This window comes from Eumetopias jubatus, unplaced genomic scaffold, assembly GCF_037043125.1.
Source record: "Eumetopias jubatus isolate StellerSeaLion01/CBP00866 unplaced genomic scaffold, mEumJub1_p1.0 scaffold_4, whole genome shotgun sequence".
NCBI classification, from domain to species: Eukaryota; Metazoa; Chordata; class Mammalia; order Carnivora; family Otariidae; genus Eumetopias; species Eumetopias jubatus.
Window position 1 is genome coordinate 96020800 of NW_028274810.1, and position 18786 is coordinate 96039585.

At 49.1% G+C, this 18786-nt stretch overlaps 1 protein-coding gene across 1 annotated transcript in view; it reads right to left on the reverse strand.

Moving 5' to 3' along the window:
- Positions 1-18786, reverse strand: part of FHAD1 (forkhead associated phosphopeptide binding domain 1) — a 122225-nt gene that overhangs the window by 56998 nt on the left and 46441 nt on the right. Inside the window, 7 exon segments of the mRNA XM_088022606.1 lie at positions 270-353; positions 2992-3099; positions 7034-7138; positions 8175-8264; positions 10490-10620; positions 14538-14661; positions 18396-18614. Coding sequence (XP_087878732.1) covers positions 270-353; positions 2992-3099; positions 7034-7138; positions 8175-8264; positions 10490-10620; positions 14538-14661; positions 18396-18614 — 861 coding nt within the window.

Here is an 18786-nt window from a genome sequence, read left to right on the forward strand (position 1 = left end):
CTTTTTTAAGGTGCTAACGAAGGGTAAATGTGTGTGTCTGGAGACCAGAAATAGGCCTGAGTGGTTTAATTTGATTTTCACAGAAACATTTCAAGGGAGCTTAACTGGCTTTTACTTTAAAAGCCAGGAAATCCCATAAAATCAAAACAAATCTTTATGGTGTAGCAACAGTGTGAAAAATATGTACCACCAACAAAACACAGAAGCATATGCTCCCAGTGTCTGGAGTCCCAGGTCTCTGGAGGAGGAAGTGACAACGTGAGACAAACCTGTTGATCGGTGATGGGCTTGTCCAGGAACGGCTTCACCCGTCCGTAGGTGGCCTTGATGACTTGACTTCTGAAATGCTCCAGCTACAGCACAAAGGGAAGGCGACAGAGTCAGCAGGGCCGGCAGGGGGCCCCCGCAAGCCTGGGTGTGGCAATTGCGGCGCGGGGGGGGGGGGGGGGGGGGGGCAGGAGTGAGGAGGGTCCGCGCACTGCTAATGGTCATCGTGGGTCATGAAAATCTTCACCTCTCACTGGAAGGGGCAGTGCTGACAGAAGAGAACAGAACAGCGGGTTTTAATTACTTTTTAGGTCTGCCTGCCCAACCCAACCGACCCACGTGGTCAGGGCACACACGTCTGGTGACCTCGGAAGAGCCACTTGCTGCCAATTATCCAGTGGGATGTCTGGGGCCGGGAGCGCTCTGAGATAATTGTTAAGTTGGCACCAGACTGTGAAATAAATATTGAGGCTGTCAGCCGAAGTAAATGGTGTCATCAGCCCGGATGCCCGGCGAGAAGGACAACGTGCTCCCTTCTGCCATCCTGGGCCTCCAACCATACGTGTCCTGAACACGGTGTCTATTGTCTTTGTCTCTCCAGAGCCTGGTACGATGCCCGGCAGAGTGGGCGCTCAATACATATTCATCGGATGCTTGTATGCAGAGACATCTGTCACAAACCCGGGTCCTCTACTCCGGTTCAACCGGCTTTTATTGAGTGCCGCCTGGGCGCTGGTGTTTTCAGATTACGGCTGATGAAACAGCACAGTTAAATTAAATCAGGGCACACAGGAAGTTCAAGTTTAAGGTGTCCAGTTCCAGGAGAAGTGAGAGGCAAAGAAGCCCCACTTTCTCTGAGAATTTACCAACACGGCCTGGGTTTTTGGTTCACTGGCAAAATGTGGTCATCGACTCTAAAACAGAGCCCTGAAAATTAAAAAAATAAACAAAAGAAAAAAGAAAACAAACACACACAGAAAACAAAAATAATAAATAAATAAATAAATAAATAAATACAACAGAGCCCTGAAGGGACCATAAATGCCACTGAATCAACTTAAAAATCAAAAGGTCCTAATATGCAGGGTTTACTATATACTGTGGAGTTCTGGGAACCCAACAGTGGAATAATGAATCTCCCAAGGATGCCCCTGCAATCAGGCAGCCCCAAGCCGACTGGGGGGTGCCTCGAGGCATTCCAGGCCGTCCTCTAGACCCACGGCCAAGGGGAGGGTCCTAACTAGCCCAGGAAGAGGAAGAGGTTATGTAGAGAGGCCCCAGTGAATGATGGCTCTCCATGACCACCAGAGGCACCCTACAGCACTGCTCGGGGACAGGTCCTCCTCATTCTAGGGCTCAGTCCTGGAGCCACTTGCCTGGGGAGGTGCAGAATCTCAGACGGGGAGCAGGGCCATGGAAATACGGGGGGTGGGATGGGAAGGTGGCAGAGACAGGGCTCATCCTCTGTCTCTTGGGTCTAGACCTGGAGGAATCTCTGTCTCTGAGGGTCCTCCCAAAGACTTCTCCCCAGAGCCATAACCAGAGCCATGGTACTTGGGCAAGTGACACAGATCGTGCCTTCAAATCAGGTGTGTGTTGGGGGCTGCAGAGCACAGGAAGGGTGAGGGGCTACTCCAGATGCACAAAGGGAGGCCCAGATTGGCAGGCTTTCTGCCCTTGCTCTGTGCTGGCCCCCTGCAGAGATGACACTGGGGGGTGACATTTGTTGAAGGGGCTTTAAGATCTGCCCAATGGTCAGCATTGTTATTTAACTTGTGTGTGCCTCTCACAAAGCCCAGGTCACGCGGCCCGGGAAGGCTCAGAAGGGCTTTGGGAGCTGGGCCTCGTGGGATAGAGGGCTCCTTTAAGGCTTGTGGTTCTTAACTTTTCTTGGTGGCTCACAGACCCTTCTGAGAATCCAATGGGCGACATGGTGGACCCTCCTTCCCAGAAAAACAAAAGCACAAACACATATATACACATAAAACGTTCTTGGGTCCCCTGGAGCTGTCTGTGGTTGCCAGGAGAGAGCCCCTTGGGGAGAAGTCCAAGGTGGGCTGCCCTTGGAGCGCCATATTCTGGAGGGTCAGTGCCTCCATTCTGGCTTCCCGTTTGCTCTCCTTTAGCCTTTGGGGAAGTCTTGTTTGCATGTTCTGGCCCTCACATCTGTACCACACATAAGCGGAAAGGTCACTGGGCCACCTGGAGCCAGAGTATTAGAGGAATGGTAACCCCTAGATGAGCCTCTCAGAGCCTGCTCACCACCCTGCCTAGGGACCTCCCCATCAAGCGAGTGCTCTGACATTCTGGGGTCTTACTTTGTTTCCTTAAGGACACTGACTGTGACATCTGGAGGAAGCGAGATCATGCTAAATGTCAAGACAAAAAATGTGAGGAAGAAAGTACTAAGAGCACCATGGAATCAAGAGGCTCAAACTTTTCCCCAGAGGGAGCCGCCCGGCGGGTTAACTGGGGCAGGCATGGGGCCCGGATGGGCTGCCTGGGTCTCAGACAGGGAACTGCTTGTGTGGGCAGCTTCCCAGCAGGAGAAGCCTGTTCGAGGTGTTGCCTGGGATGCAGAAGCCACACTCGGCTTCTCCTCCGGGATAAAAGGGAGAATACAACCATGGCCAATGTCCTCCTCACTCACCCCCACCAGCGGCTTGGGGGCAGAAAACCCATGGGGAACGTGGGCCACTAAAGGGGGCTCTGGAGCTGGCCTACCTGACCTACTGCCCTTTCCAAATTGACTTTAATGAGGTTCTCTCTGTTCCCCATTTCTTGTAGCTGGAGCAATTTCCTTCTGGAATCCTCCTGAAGCTTCTCTTCAACCTGAAATGACGATGAAAGCATGGGCTTGCCACTACTGTGATCATAATGCACTCCGGGGAACTTCCTCTAGGAGGTCTAATGGCCATGGGGGAGTCCCAGGGGGCAGGGGCTGTTGCAGCCCAGGTGGCAGGGGTCACAGGCCAGTGCAGGGTGGAGGCAGGCTCCCCAGAACTGCCCCCCAGGGGAGAGGGCAGAACTCTGCGCCCCCCAGGGCTCAGGCTCCGATCCCCTCCAGGTCCCCAGCAAGCCGTGTGACCTCAGAACAGTGTCCTCATCTGTCAAATGGGGATGATGATCCTAGTACGCCTCATAGCGTTATTGCGGGGATTCCAAATGTTTAGAGTAGTGCCAGTACCTCCTGAGGGCTCTATGCGTGCATCAGGTGGTGTAATCTGTAGAGGCGGACAGAAATGTCCAGCAGGCGGCGTCATTCTAATGCCGCTAGGAACTGGCCCATGGTCAGTACTTGGTAGATGTTGTTATTAGGCTTATTATAGTAACGATTTGTCATTGCCACTTTTAGCACCCTCACCGGTGGAAACCGCTCTGGGGGCTTGCTAAGCAATGTCTTTTAAGAATCGCAGGTTGCAAAACAAGACGTTTACAGCGGGGGAAACTTGCCCATTTATTCCCCCTTGCTTGGTCAATAGTCAAGGCGAGGTGAGCTTGCAGGTGCTCGAGGCTGCCCTCTGCTGGTTGTTATGGGACCCTGCAGCTGAGCCGTTCTTCCCTGAACAGTAACATTTTGGAAGCACCTGTTGAGCCAGGGCTCTGGCACCACTGGGAAATGAAGAAAACTCCCCTAAATGAACGTGAGGATTTCGTGCTGAAACAACTTCACGAGCTGTTTCTTAAGGGGCTGAAGGGGGGGCGGGGAATCACAGAAGTAATAAAAGACCCAGAAGAGCCCTGTAGAGCTTTCTTCTGCACGCCTCTAAGTAGCGACGGTACCTTGGCAAAGCCCTAACCTCTCTGGGCCTTAGCTTCCTCCACGTACATCCCCCTAAACATGTCTAAACATGCTCTGACTTCTATTTCAGCAGACTTTCTCATACACCGGGAACTTCCATTTCAGCAGACTTTCTCATACACCGGGAAAGCCAAGTCCAGCCCGGACTCTGCTCTTAGCTAGGCTCCCCATCTAATGAACAGCCCCTCATTCCCCACCCCAGCCCTGGGGGCCTTCCTGCGCTGCCACCCCACTCTGTCTCTCAGGCTCGGTGATCTCCAAGCCTGTGGCTCCAACCCCTCTCACGTCCAGTCCACGTCTCCGTCCCTACCCTGGCGAGCCACGCCATCGGACACTGGGGACCTCTGGCCTGTGGTAAAGTGGCCTCCTCCTTCTCGTTTACTTCCTTCCAGCACGTTCTTCATGGTGCTGTGCAAGTTACCAGGCTGTGGGGCAGCTCGGTCTGACAGAGCTTTCTGCAGTGATAGAAATGCTCCATCAAGCACTTGAAATGTGGCTGGTGTGACTGAGGAACTCAGTTTTGAATTTTACCTAATCTTGATTAATTTCAGTGTGAAGAGTCGCGTGTGGCTAGTGGCTATGCCCCAGTGACTGGAGCCAGAGAAGCCTGGCTTCCAGTCTTGGCTTCGCCTCCTACTGACAGTGTGGCCATGGGTTGGTTACCTTACTAGTGACTAAGAGCCTTGATTCCCTCATCTGAAAAATGGAGAGGATAAATGTTTGAGAAAGATTAAATGTTTGGCATAATGCCTAGTACATGGGAAATTATGGCTATTATAGCTATTGTTTTCACCATTATTATTATTTTTACAGGATTTTATTTGTTTATTTGATTGAAGGAGAGAGAGAGAGAGAGTGCGCTCACAAGCAGGGGGTCAGGGTAGAGGGAGAGGGAGAAGCAGACTCCCCGCTGAGCAGGGAGCCCAACGCCGGGCTCGATCCCAGGACCCTGGGATCATGACCTGAGCCGAAGGCAGAAGTTTAGCCGACCAAGCCACCCAGGCGCCCTTCACCGTTATTATTGATCACAATGTAATCATACCAGCTCCCTGTTCAAAAGCCTTCAGCAGCTCCCCGCCGCCTGTGTGGTAGGTCACTCAAGTGCCACACTAATGCAAAACACCCAGCCAAGGATTCAAGAAGCCCGTGTGAATGCCAAACAAGGTAAATAAAAATGAATCCACATCTAAATAAATCATAATAAAGCTGCTAAAAGTGAAGAGAAAAGAAAATCTTAAAAGCGGCCAGGGAAAACAGATTACACAAAGGCACAAGAGTTAGGCTTCTAAATGACTTCTAAGTAGAAACAACAAGACCTGAGAAACAAGGGAATGATGGTCCTGATGCTACTGGTAATGTGCCAGAAGAATGTCATTGTCAATGCAGAATTCGATACTCAAAATGTGTTTTAAGAATGAAGGTTAAATATTCATTTCCAAAGATGCATGTGCAAAAATCTGAGAGAATTTATCATCATCACAGCCATGCTGAAGGAAAACACAAATAAAATAAGATAAAAAATAAAATAAAATAAAAGGAATAATCTAGAAAATGACAACAGTGGCATACAAATCTGGAGGGGGATGAGCGAAGTTAGTGTTCTACAGTCATTGCCTTACCAAGGAGAAGTGAATAATTATCAACTAATGTTGGATCTTGGTAAGTCAAGAATGCAGATTATAGCCATTAGGCTGACCATTAAAAGAATAGTTAAAGAGTGAGAAATTCAATTACTATTGGATTTTCGTAAGTCAAGGCTGAATGCTATTGTCTTGCTATTACTAAAAGAGTAGTAAAAGAGGAAAGAATTTCCAAGCTAATAGAAAAATGGAATGACAGAAAACCACTAACTCAAAAGAGGGCAAGAAAGGAAGAAAAGGGAGCATTACACAGATTGTACAGCTGGTACTGAGCAGGAAGGTAGATTTAAACCCCAATAAACCAGCGACCACTTTATATATAAATGGACTAAAAAACAAAGATTGTCAAAGTGGATTTTATAAAGATGATGTGCTATTTAGAAGAGATGTGTCTAAAACTTAAAACAAAGATTGACAGAAAAAGTAGGAACAAGATATGCTATGAAAATTCTAACCAAAAGAAAAACCAGTGTGGCCACCAGTTTTATATATATATATATATATATATATATATATATATATATATATATATAAAGATTTTATTTATTTATTTATTTATTTGAGACAGAGAGAGAGAGAGAGAAGCAGAGGGAGATGGAGAGGGACAAGCAGACTCTGCCCTGAGCGCAGAGCCTGACGTAGGGCTTGATCCCAGGACCCTGAGATCATGACCTGAGCCAAAACCAAGAGTTGAACACCGACTGAGCCACCCAGGTGCCCCACTGCTAGAGTTATATTAATGACAAAGTAGACTTTAAGGGGAAAACACTACTAGAGATGAGGAGGGATGTTTTATGATGATCAAAGTTTTTTTTTTTTTCCAGTGAGAAGTGTTAAAATTCTAAATTTATAGGCAACTAGTAACACAGCCTCAAAATATACAAAGCAAAAGTTGGCAATACTAAAAGTAACAATACACAAATGCACAATTATGAAATTTTAAAAAATGTACCTCTTCAATGACTGATAGAACACATAGCCAAAAACACCAATAAGGGCATTTAAGTTTGAACAACGTCATTGGCAAACTTGATTTAATGGATCAATTCTCTTCTGGATAAATTTTACCAATTAAGAGTTGAAGTCAGCCTAGACTAGCAGTTACACACAGGAGCACTGGAGTCAGATAGACCTGGGTTCAGGTTCTGAATAGTACAGCTACTTTATCTGTGTGAACTTTATCTCTGGGAGCTTCGGTTTCTCAACCGTCAAGTGGGGTTAATACCAGTATTGACCACACGGAGTCGTTGTGAGATTCATGGAGATGTTGCGTGCAGAGAGCCTGGCCCAGAGCGGTCACTGGGCCACACTGTCCTTGCCTTACCTTGCTCTTTTCTAGCAGCGTTTTAGAGATCATGTTCTGTTCAGTACAACTCTTCTTCAGGTCCTCCCTGAGCTTCTTCATTTCTTTCTCCATGTCTTGGATTTGCTGAAAGAGTTTCAACAACAGGAAATCAACTTCCCTCACGGGGAAGTGGGAGTTGCCCTCTAGGCTGAAAATTCTGAATCTCTGTAGCTCATTTCATTGGGTTCATTAAGGCAGAAACCTAGTCTGGTATTAGCTTAATTGCTTCCCTTGGGGGAAAATTCTACATCCGTGGGGCAAAGTAGATGTTTCTTCAACTGATGTATGGGAAATTGGGTAAAGGGAAATGATTAGTTTCTTTTGAAAATCAGCATGGACCCTGGATTAAACAGTACAAGATATCTATCAACTCATTAGAAGCTCTTCCCCTGGGGTATATTCTTGAGATCAAGCTAAATAAGGGCTGCTTGGATGAACAATGGACACAGTTTGGAAGGACAGAACAATGAAAATTTTCTTTTCTCCCATTTCGAGGCAGAGAATAGCAATGTTCCTGGCACAGAGAACAGGCCTGTCTCCTTGTGGCAAAGGCACTGTACTTCCCAGCATATGGAAACTCACACCTGCTGTCGGGCAAGAGGATTCAGCTGGTGCAGGGAATGAACATTTTCATTTGCGTGCTCATATTTTTGTCGTTGTTTATTTCCAAAGTCATCGTCTATCTAAGGCAAATGATACCTTTGCTTTTTATGAATTGGTGTAACGTTGCTTATTTCCGCAAAAATACTTCAAGAAGAATTTTGTGTTAATAACCGTGTCCATGCCTCTGATAAACTCTGACAGGGGAACATGACAGTGTGGGCACCATAGGTCCAGGGGCCAGGGCCGTGTGTCCCACACCCAGGCCCAGGGGGAACTTGCCCGCTGCCCGGGGAATGCTGGGAGAGTGTGTTTTCTATGGTATTTTCAGCCATCTCTTCCTTGAGGCTAGAGGCAGCATTTCAAAGGATTAGGAGGCTAGGTTAATGGACAATCATTAAAGCCCCACAGCTTGTGCCATCTAATGGTCCAAGGAACCCCTCCCCGACCCCCCAGAAAACGCTGAAGGTCAAAGTCTAGCCTTTCTGGGGACAGTTAGCAGTGAGGAGGCTCAACTCACAATTTTGCAGAGTTTTAACTCTTTCCCTTGGGCTTCCTGGTGCTCCTTGTGAGCATCTTCCTTCTTTAACTCTTCTTTCAGCATGGAGCACTATGGAGAGACAGGACAGCAAGACCACATGGGGTTATCTGTGGGTCCCTAGTCCCTGTATTTGCCCCTAAGAGCATTTCCTGTTGTTTCATCCAATCGCTTCCCCAAATTCACAGAGGTGAGGCCCTTTGTGTCTGAGGGATGCCCCGGGCCCTGCAGCCGTTCCTAGTCACCCCTCTCCTTAGTTCTGGGGGTAACATATGTAAATCCTTCCTCATATGTAACATATGTAAATCCTTCCTCAACGAGCACCTGGGTGGCTCAGTTGGTTAAGCCTCTGCCTTCGGCTCAGGTCATGATCCCAGGGTCCTGGGATCGAGCCCCACATGGGGCTCCCTGCTCTTCGGGGAACCTGCTTCTCCCTCTCCCTCTGCCTGCAGCTCCCCCTGCTTGTGCTCTCTCTCTTTCTCTGTCAAATAAATAAATAAAATCTTTAAAAAAAATTTCTTCTTCAAGAACCGGCAATCTACACCATGGGACAGACATAGCTTTGCAGAGTCTGGATCCTTAGGGTGGAGGGATGTGTGTGTTTTCCTCTGTGACCAGCCAAGAGAGCCTGCAGGAATACCAGGAGGGTCTCGCTAGTGAACTTGGATGGCTCTCAGTGCTTTCTGCAAGTTACATCTCAAAACACAGCTGCCTGGCCATGGAAATGTAAGTGAAACAGCCCTCCCAGAGGGCAGTTTGGCAACACGCATTAAGAACAGAAAGATGTGCCTTCTTTTGACCCAGAAATTCCCACTTTAGTATTGTCTCTCAAGGATGATGATTAGAGAAATCAGCAAACCTGTAGGTTCAGGGATGTTCTTCACAGTATTGTTAGCAACAGGAAAAAAACAAAGAAAGAAAAAAAGAAACAACCGTGTCCAACAACAGACCGTTTTATTACATTGTGTACGTCCAGAAAAATATTATATAGCTTTTAGGACTGATGATATGAGCTTTTATTTATTAATATGGGAAAATAGTAAGTATTTAAAATTTAAAAAATGTGTATATATGTTAAAATATTTATCTACTTATTGTATATAGAAACAAGATTGGAAGAATATACATTAAAATATTAGTGTGGATTTCTAGGGTAGCATTTTCTTTCTTATCTCTCTAGTTTTACTTCTCAGTATCATCTACTTTTATTTTCCTAAAATTCACACGCATGACAAAGGGAATTAGAAAAACAAAAGATAAGTCTCCCACATGCTCCCCAGAGCCAAACCCTTGGGGGCAGGACCCCTATGTGCTAATGGATGGCACAGGCTAGCAGAGGAGGAATACCTCATTCCAAGGTCAATGAGGAAGAGGAAATGGGGAGAAAAAGAATCCAAATGTACTTTAAGAAGTAGAACAGTCAAAACGGGGCTGTTTTTCCACATCTCTTCCACTTAGCATCAGCTCTGCAACCCTCTCCCCTCCCCAACATGCACGCACACACTCATGCACCCCACATAAAGCAGTAATACTGTGCATCTAGGGAGTCAATTGCCTGGGAGAAGTGAATGCATGGACGGGGCTCGGCCAGGCAGCTGACCAGGTGCAGAGGTGGAAGAGCACAACTGAAATCAGCCTCTCACTTCTCAGAAAAATGGTTTTGTTAACCCCATTTCACAGATGTGGAGACAGAGGCCAAATAAGTTACAAGAAAAGAAAGCTCTAGGATTGGATCCTGGTCTGTCCAGCCCCAAAGCTCATGCTCTGCCTTTTCTCAGTTCCAAACTGAGTACCGTATCAAGCACCCGACGTTACTTCTTGTGCCTTTTCTCTGGAACTTTGAGCTCTCTCCAGCCCCGTCCCCCCTCCCTGCAGACTGAGCTCCCTGATTAGGCAGCCTCTGGAATCTCTAAGCTGCCGGCCGAGATGACAGCTACTGGGTTTTACCTGGACTCACTGAAACACACAAAGCACGTGCATCCTGAGAAAGCTTCCTCTACAGGATCAGGATTCTAAAGTCAGGGTTCAAGGCATCCTTTGCAGACTCAAAGTTACATTTAAAAAGCTCTTTACCTTGCAGAGAACCTGGCCCCTGCCTTTCGTCTTTCCAGGTGGGGCTTTGGTGTTTTGGGCCTCCTGGCGCACACCGGCCCTTGGGCACCAGTCCACCTCGCGGTGGCGGGAGAGATGGGAGTGACATTTAAAGCCGGGGCCTGGGGTACGTGCGATGAGTCATGGGGCTCTGTTCTGCTTTTTGGGGCCTGCCACGAGGATGATGATGGCGCCCCCAAACTCACTCTGGAGCTGAGGGCTTCAAGCTGGTGATCCTTTCCCTTGTTCTCACTTTTTAGTTGGTTCACCTCCTGTTTGAGTTGTTGAATCTCCTCATCCCTTGTTAACACTTCTTTTTGCAATGATGACACCATCCCTGTAAAAAAAAAATAAAAAATAAAGACTCGCAGAGGTCAAAGGGGCAGGAAGGATGACTGTCACCACAGCTGTTGGCCAACTTGTGGGGGACCCCCTTCCAAGCCTGGGTTGCCCCTGGCCCTCGCCTGCAGCTGAGGAGCTTGTGTCCAGGCTCCCGGAGCTGGGACAGGGATGACCCTGAAATGCGTGGAACAGTGTTAATTTAAGTCCTCAGTGAGAACCAGAAGTCAGCGAGTGTTGCTGGGAGAAGAAAAGCCTTTGGGGGGCCCCTGTGGGCTCAGGTTTGGCAGGAGAGGCCACGCCATGGGCCTGGGGAACAAAGGCCGGTGTGGGGAAGGACCAGGAATTTTTCACCAGGGGCCATAAAAAATCTTATGGCAGAAGGAGGCTGTGAGCAGGTTGGCTGGATTCACACTCACCTGAGTTGGGAACCCGTTTCTACCACTTAGTAGTGTGGTGTTCTTGGACAAGTTATTTTCCCTCTAAGTATCTTTCACTGTATGTACCCTGTGGAATTATTATAAGGGTTAAAGACATATAAAGAATATAGGAGAGCGGCTGACCCACCGTGTTTGTTACAGGGTACCTATTATTTTTTGTGGTAGCTGGCTTGTAAAATGGCCTCAGGGATACCAACCTCCCGGAATTCCTGCCCTGGCACAGCCCCTTCCCACCATGAGTAGGGCTGACGTGTGTAACCAGTCTGATTTTTGTGGAAAAGATGGACCGTGACTTCCTAGGTGGGTCATAAAAGATATTGCGGCTTTCCTTTCGCTCTCTGTTCGATCACTCACTCAGCAGCGGAAGCCAACAGCCATGTTGTGAGGATGCTCAAGCTGCCAGGGGAGGGGCCCAGATTGTTCAGAATGGAGGCGTCCTGCTAACAGCTGCGTGGACGAGCCATTCTGGAAGCAGATCCTCCAGCTCCTGATGCGGCTTTAGATGAGGTGACAGTTGCCCCAGCCAATGTGCTGACTGTCCCTCATGGGAGACCCTGAGAACCAAGTCACGCTCATATTCCTGAGCTCCAGAAGCTGGATGACATAATAAATAGTTGTTGTTTTACCCACGAACTTTTGGGATAACCGGTTAGGTAGCAGGAGATCACTAATACATTACTGGATTCTCAGATTGAGGACACGTGGGAAGAAGGACACGGAAATGCTGTGGGGTTGGATTATCTCACGTGGTTCTTTTCTTGGAAGAACATTATGCCCAATTTCATTGATAGCCGTCAATCAAAGAAAGTATGTGAGATGCAGGACAATGTGATCCAGAATTTCATTTTAACAATGAGCTCTGTCACAGGACACGGTTAAGTTACTTTGAAACAGGTTGATCCCTTTGGGACTTGCCTTCTAGCTTTGTGAGGCGGGACTGAGCAACACACTTCTTATTTATTTATTTATTTATTTATTTATTTATTTATTTATTTATTTATATTCATGTGGATTTTTATTTTATTTTTAATTGTTTTTATTATGTTCATTTAGCCAGCATATAGTACATCATAAGTTTTTGTTGCAGTGTTCAACGATTCATTAGTTGTGTGTAACACCCAGTGGGCATCCCAACACGTGCCCCTGGAGCAACCTTTAGTCTAGTGGCCTTTGGGCCTCATGACTGAGCCAACACCTTTTTTGACTCTACCAGATACCCTGTGTATTATGACGCCGCTCCATTCTGGAGGCTGGGAAAGTCAACCATTCTTGGCCTGTGTGAGCTTCGAGATGGTCCCCTCTGCTCCTGCTGGGTTTTCTTGCCCTGCCCACCTGCATGTGCTGCTCAACACTCAGCTGAAGGCTGGTGGGGCACCCTCTCGAGATCACCTCTCTGTGTGCCTCTCCTCTCTGGCACGCTGCCCAGCGCCCCAGAGCTGTGTTGGCCTTTCCAATGCCATCCCCTCAACGTGGGGGTCCACTGGTTTGTTTCCTCTCTCCCGAATCATGGTCATGTGAACATAATTATTGCAGATATATTTTTTCTTTTTTTGGTTGTTTCGGGCAGGAGAGCAAACCCAGTTCCTGTCCTTCCATCTGCCCCTGTACGTCTCTCCCACCTCTCTCCTTGTGGAAGCAGGCGCTGTGATGGCCTCTGTCAGCCTGGTCCCTGAGTGGCCACGATGAGCAGAGCCCCTGCTAACCCATGATGGATACCAGGTGGAGGCAAGACATGAGCCCGTCTGTTATAAGCCACTGAGCCTCAGGGTCCGTAGCTGCAGCGTAACCCAGCCCCGTGTTTCTCGAGCTTGAATGTGCGTACGAAACCCCAGGGACTTCAGCAAAGTCAGATGCCCGTTCAGGAGGTTCTGGGCTGGGGCCTGAAACTCTGTGGTTCTCACCAGGACCCAGGGCAGGCTGATGCCGCTGGTCTGGGGACCACACCGTGAGTGGGTCCAGCCCACCCCAAGTGTTACCCTAACGCACGTCTGTCCAATCCCTGAGTGAAGAAGGTGGTATCCGAGACAGGCCTGGAGCACGGATGAGATCTGACGGGCCGGTGTGGGCAAGGAAGACAAGGGCCCGGGGTGTCTGTGTCTGGAGCTGCACCCGGCCCGCAGGACGGGCTCAGCAAATATCTGAGGACATTGTAAATTAGGGAAGAGCATGAACAGGCCTGGCAGGTGGTAGGGGTAAGGGTGGGAAGTTGCAGAGTGAGGCGGATGAAAAGCCAGTGGTCAGGCTGTCCTGGTGCATGGCACCCGGATTCGTAAAGAGATAGATGGCTATTCACCTGTGGCTCAGCGCTATGCTCGGCTTTCACAGCTATGGACACGTTTCCTGCTGTGTAGCCGGTACTGTGAGAGCAATATGCCCCTTCCAGACTCACTGCCCGCTCCTCATCACCTGCTTCATTCCCTCCCCTCTTTCTCTGTTAATGGCCCATCCTTCTCAGGCATGTAATTTCTCTCTAAAAACCCCAGTGGCTCCCCATCACCCTTAGAATAAAACCCAGACTCCTCCCTGTGACCTACCCCTGCATCCCCCTCTGACCTTGCCCGTCCCCCGCTCCCATGTTCACCCCACTCCCACGTTCACCCCACTCCAGCCACACCCGCCTTCAGCTCTTCCCACACGGCCAGCTGGCCCCAGCCTCAGGCCCTTTGCACTTGTGATCCCTCTGCCTGGAACACTGTTCCCTCTGGCTTCCTCACTGCCCTTCCCTTTCACCTCTTCAAAGACCCGTCCCTTCCAGCCCACTAAGCTATTCTCCCTTCACTTCTGCCCCGGAAGCACTTCGCTCCCACACTGCCCACTTGTCTCTGAAACGGGCTTGTTTATTTACCTGTTTACTTTTAGTGTCTGTCACCCACTTGCACACGTGAACCCTAGGAGTACAGAAACATTGTGCTCAGGGCTGTTTCTCCCCAGCACCTAGAGCAGGGCCAGACACCTAGTAGGTGCTCAGTAAACATGTGGGATGGATGAAAGGATCCAGGGTAAGAAGCAGCTGGCCTCTGGATGATGTGCTCGCCCTCCCCCCAAGTCTGTAGTGTGCAACCTCCTCTGCTGCCCAATTAGGAAATGTTTCTACCGGGGCCGAAGTGCACCAGGGCCCTAACGTGGTAACCCTGCTCTGTCCACATTCTAGCTTGCACTGAAGGCAAGCTGGCTTCTGGAACCATCCAAGCCACACGGTGCCCTGTGTTCTCCCTGGTGAGCCTGGCACTCACTAGACATAGCTAAGTGATAACCTTCACTCAAATCGTTATCAGGCCCTGTCCTAGGAACTGGATGGCAAAAACCCTCTCTTGAGGGCAGGCCACAACTCACAGACACAGGTCACTCAGAAGATCTCCGAGGCAGCACCCCGGATCAGTGAGCAGCGGTGCGGTGGTTGATTGGTGATGTCTGCTGTGGCCTGGGAACTAGGAGGAGGGGAGCGGTTCTCAGGCCCACGTCAGAGAGAGCTCACCTGAGGTGACGGCATTGTCCCTCCTCAAGTTCTCGCCCTCGTTCTTCAGGGATGTGATCTCTGAGTTCCTCTCAGACAGGCTCTGGCACAGCACCTGGCTGTAGCCTTTCTGTAGGGCACTGATCTGTGGGAGGAGGCAACACACGGTCAGAGGGGGCCGGCCCAGGCGTGCTTGTCCACGGCTGGACAAGAGATTTGGATTGATCTTTGGTGGGGAGTTGGGGAAACCGAGTTTTTAGTTTTAACTAGTGGGAGGGACAGGAGAGGGCCTGTTCCTTCAGTGACCACCACGTCATACGGAATGAAAATGTGAGCCTTAGCTCTGTGTCCACAAAATGGCTCAGGTGCAGCTGCCTGGGGACAGCTGATCCCTAACGTGCCTTCCTACCACCTTTGGACTCTCGGCCAGAAGGAGACCAGCTGTTGGTTCCGGATCATCCAGCACCGACTGGATGCAGGGCAGAGCTCGTGAGAGGGAAGCATGTTATAAAATTAACTTCCTCGAGTGAGAACAACAGTGGCTTATATCTCAGAACACTCCAGAGCTCACAAAGCCCTTTCCCAGATGCTACCTCCATAGCTCCTCACCGCATCGCAGGAGGCTAAGGTTCCCATTAACGCTCTCATGTTGCAAGCGAGCCGACCGAGTCTCACGGCCGTGAGAATCACACGGCCGGCAGAGGTGGGGTCCCGATTCGGCTAGTCTCCAGGTACCCGGTTCCCGCTCTTTCCACCTTGCGGGGTGGCTCTAGGCACAGGAGTACGGGCTGCAGGCTGTAAAGCACAGCGTGGACTTGGGAGCCCGACTGTGGCCTTCAGATTCTGTTGCTGCCACTTACAGGCTGATGAACACACCGGGAGGACACCGGATTCTGTCTCACTGTTTCATTAAGTGGGGTGATGGCAGTCCCAATCGGATAGGAACGTGAGAAGTATTTTAATAAGTTCGTGTATGTACAAGCACCCAGATGGTGCCTGGCCCACGGCATACAGATGGCAGCTGAGACTGTCCTCTGACCTCACTACCCAGGTGTCACTACCCAGGTGTGTGTTAGTGGCAGCTCCCCGAGTCAACCCTGCAGCTGCCTGTCAAGCCTGTTACTCTGCTGGAGGTGTGGCTTAAAGAACGAAGGCAGGTGGGGCGCGCTCAGGTAATGCGGGTACGGGCGCAGAGGCCTTTGCCAGCAGAGGGCGCTCACGGTCCTTGTTCTTGGTGTCTGTCCCTGAAAATGTCTCTTGTCATCCTTACTCTGGGAGAATTAACAGAAGGAACAAGGTTTCACACGTTCCCTGGCTCATTTCACGCACCATCATTGTTCAGATTCTATGACAGCTGGGGCAGGGACACTTACTTTTTCCCTGGGGTATCTGAGACATTGGGAAGGGGGCATCTGGGAGAAGGGGGTGGGGACACAGATGACTCTGTCCCCCACCCTCCCCAAGGCTATACTTTTGCATGTTTGTGCTTTTGAAACTTTGAGTGAAAACGTTTCTTTCACCTCTTACTGTTCTCGGCGGGGGACATGCAACTTTCCCATAAAAGGTACTTGGGATAATTTTTAAGAGTGTTTCTAACTCTTCTCAGCTTCGTGGTTTATTTGCATGACACCAGAGGCACAGGGCAAAGAGACAAGCTTCCAGAAGGGATGGGAAGACATATGCCCGCCTGCCCAAAGACGCCAGTGTTTCTGCTTCTGACAGATAGAAGATAATTCAATCTAGGCACCAGGGTTTTAGGATTTCAGATTACAAGGAAACTCCAAACAGTCTTCAAACCTCTCTGTTTCCTTCCCCACCCAAATAAATATCCATACTGTCTCTAATGGGCACGTATCCCAAGAAGTTGCATGTCTGCTATCCTGGGTAATAAGATGGGCACCGAGTCTTAAGAAAGCTGACAGTGTTAGGAGGATGGCTTCGAGAAAATAATTCGGCTGTTAATTAGCACAGGTGTTCAAGAACAGGCAGGGGCAAGCACTTCCTAGTGATACTGTAGTGGATGGAAGACCTTTGAGAGCCCCTCCTGATGCACACACTTTCAGGGGGACCTGATGATTATAAAGTAATCAGAACAATAAATCAACCAGCCACGTGGCTTATACTTCTGGCTGAATGTTCTGCAGGCGGTAGAATATTTAAAAAACTACAATGTGAGCGGATAGATTTGGGTTCAGACCAACGGCAGCTTCCAGTTCAGATATGCCTTGTTACAAAATACTCTCTTTCAGTTACAAGTGAAGATCCAGGGGTGGGGGGTGGCGACAGTATGATGAATCAGTGTATTTCTAGATACTTTCTTTGTGAACATTTTCCCCCCAGATATCACTAGCCACTTTAAACAAGACTCGAATTGTGACCTACGGATGCTCAAAGATACGTGAGGATTACACGTTTCATGTCAAATATATTTGACTAAAAAAGATTATGTGGGAATTATTCACCCTTGTCCGCGGACCTGGACAAGGCACGCCACTTACACTCAGGAGAGCTCTGAGATGGGAGAATAGCCGGAAGAGATAGTACCCTGTCCAATGGCAAAATTGGGTTCAGATCAAGAACAAGATGCCCGTCAAGGAGTCAGTTTCCTGTCAAGGTAGCTGTCAAGTAGTAATTCCTATAGGATCTACTACTTCCATTGTTTTTCCCAAAACACGTCCGACAGAGAGTCATTTGTTCATTTGAATATGAGAGCATATATTTGTTTACTTATTAATTCTGTCTCCCTCATTGGAACATAAAGGGAGAAGGCAAAAATCATACCTGCCTTGTTCTCTGCTGAATTCCCAGAGCCCAGAAGAGAGCATGGCACAAGATGGGCACCCAATAACCTTACTTGAATGAATGACTGAACAAATGAATGGACACGGTCCTATCAGTGTTTTAGAAAGTAGCTGGGCCCACTCTTTGCTCTCACGGTCTCCTGGTAGAATCTCCTAGGTTCACCATGCACAACCTGAGTCCTTTCCTGGGGCACCATTTCTCGGATCGAGGCCACGCACCTTGAGTTGCTTAGAGGAGGGGAAAGGCAGTGAACAGGAAAACAGAGAATAGAGGCCCCAAGCATAGGGAGTCCACAGGTTTAAGCAACAGTATACACCGAGGCCACAATTCATCAGTGGCCAATTTGTTGTTGTTGTTGTTTTAAATCAACTTTGTTGACATGTAATTTATGTACAAGATCAATAGCCAATTTTAAAGTAGCTGAGGAAAAATTTTTTTGGATCTAGTTAGTCTCAAGGATAATGTAGAAATTCTGCATGGAGAATTTTTGTTTGAGGAAGTTCCCTGCAAGTGAGCCAGCAACTGCCTTCGGGATTGGGTTTGAAAAACAGGGGATCCCTTCTCCCCCTCTCCAGCTGACTACCTACAGCTCTTTCTGGCTGGGGCTGGGGTGGGGGTGAGAGACAGTCACTGAAGCGATGGAGCTGGGTAGGTGGGGTGAACGCATAGGGTCTGCAAGGAGGCAGACCTGCGTTCAACTTGCACCGCCCCCTCTAACTTGCTGTGTGAACTGAACAAGTTCCTGGGCGTCCCCAAGCCTGCCTCAGTCTCCTCATCTGTAGAATGGTACATGTCAGAGGACCGTGTGGTTTAAGTGAGCCAATGCATCTATAGCACTTACACCAAAGCTTGCTCCCTGTAGGTGCTTAACAAAAGTGAACGTGGTTCTCCTGGGCTAGAAGCCTGCCACGCCCCCAGTTCCTGGGATGTGTGCTCATACCCACAGCACTGCGCTGACCATCCCTTTTCTTTCCATCTGGGTGACTCCCCTCCATGCTTCCCTGGCTCTCCCCGACAGCTGTCGCCCTGTGTCCTGACTCTAAGGCCTCCATCAATGTGTCTCCGAGTCCTACCTACCTGGTTTTTCAAGCTCTGGATCTCTCTGCGTTTGGCATCGATGTCCTCATCCAGATCCTGGAACCGACTCTGCCTGGACGAGGCGGACTCCGAAAGCCTCTGACTCAGGCTGGCCACTTCATCCTGCAGCTTCGCTATCACGGCGTCTTTGTATTTGGATTCAAGTTCAAAATCCGAGAGACGGCTGATTTCTTTCCCCAGCAGCAGAATGATTTCATCCTGGGTGGAGGCCAGATGGGGAGTTTAGTAGGTGTGGGTCCGGGGCGCAAGGCTGAGCCCATTTTTAAAAATGTAGGGAAAACGGGGTGTGATTCTTTGGGGAGGGTGAGGACAGGTGGGGAGGGGAAAAAACGTAATTTCAAGGTTATCTCCGTCACTTGGAAAACCTCAT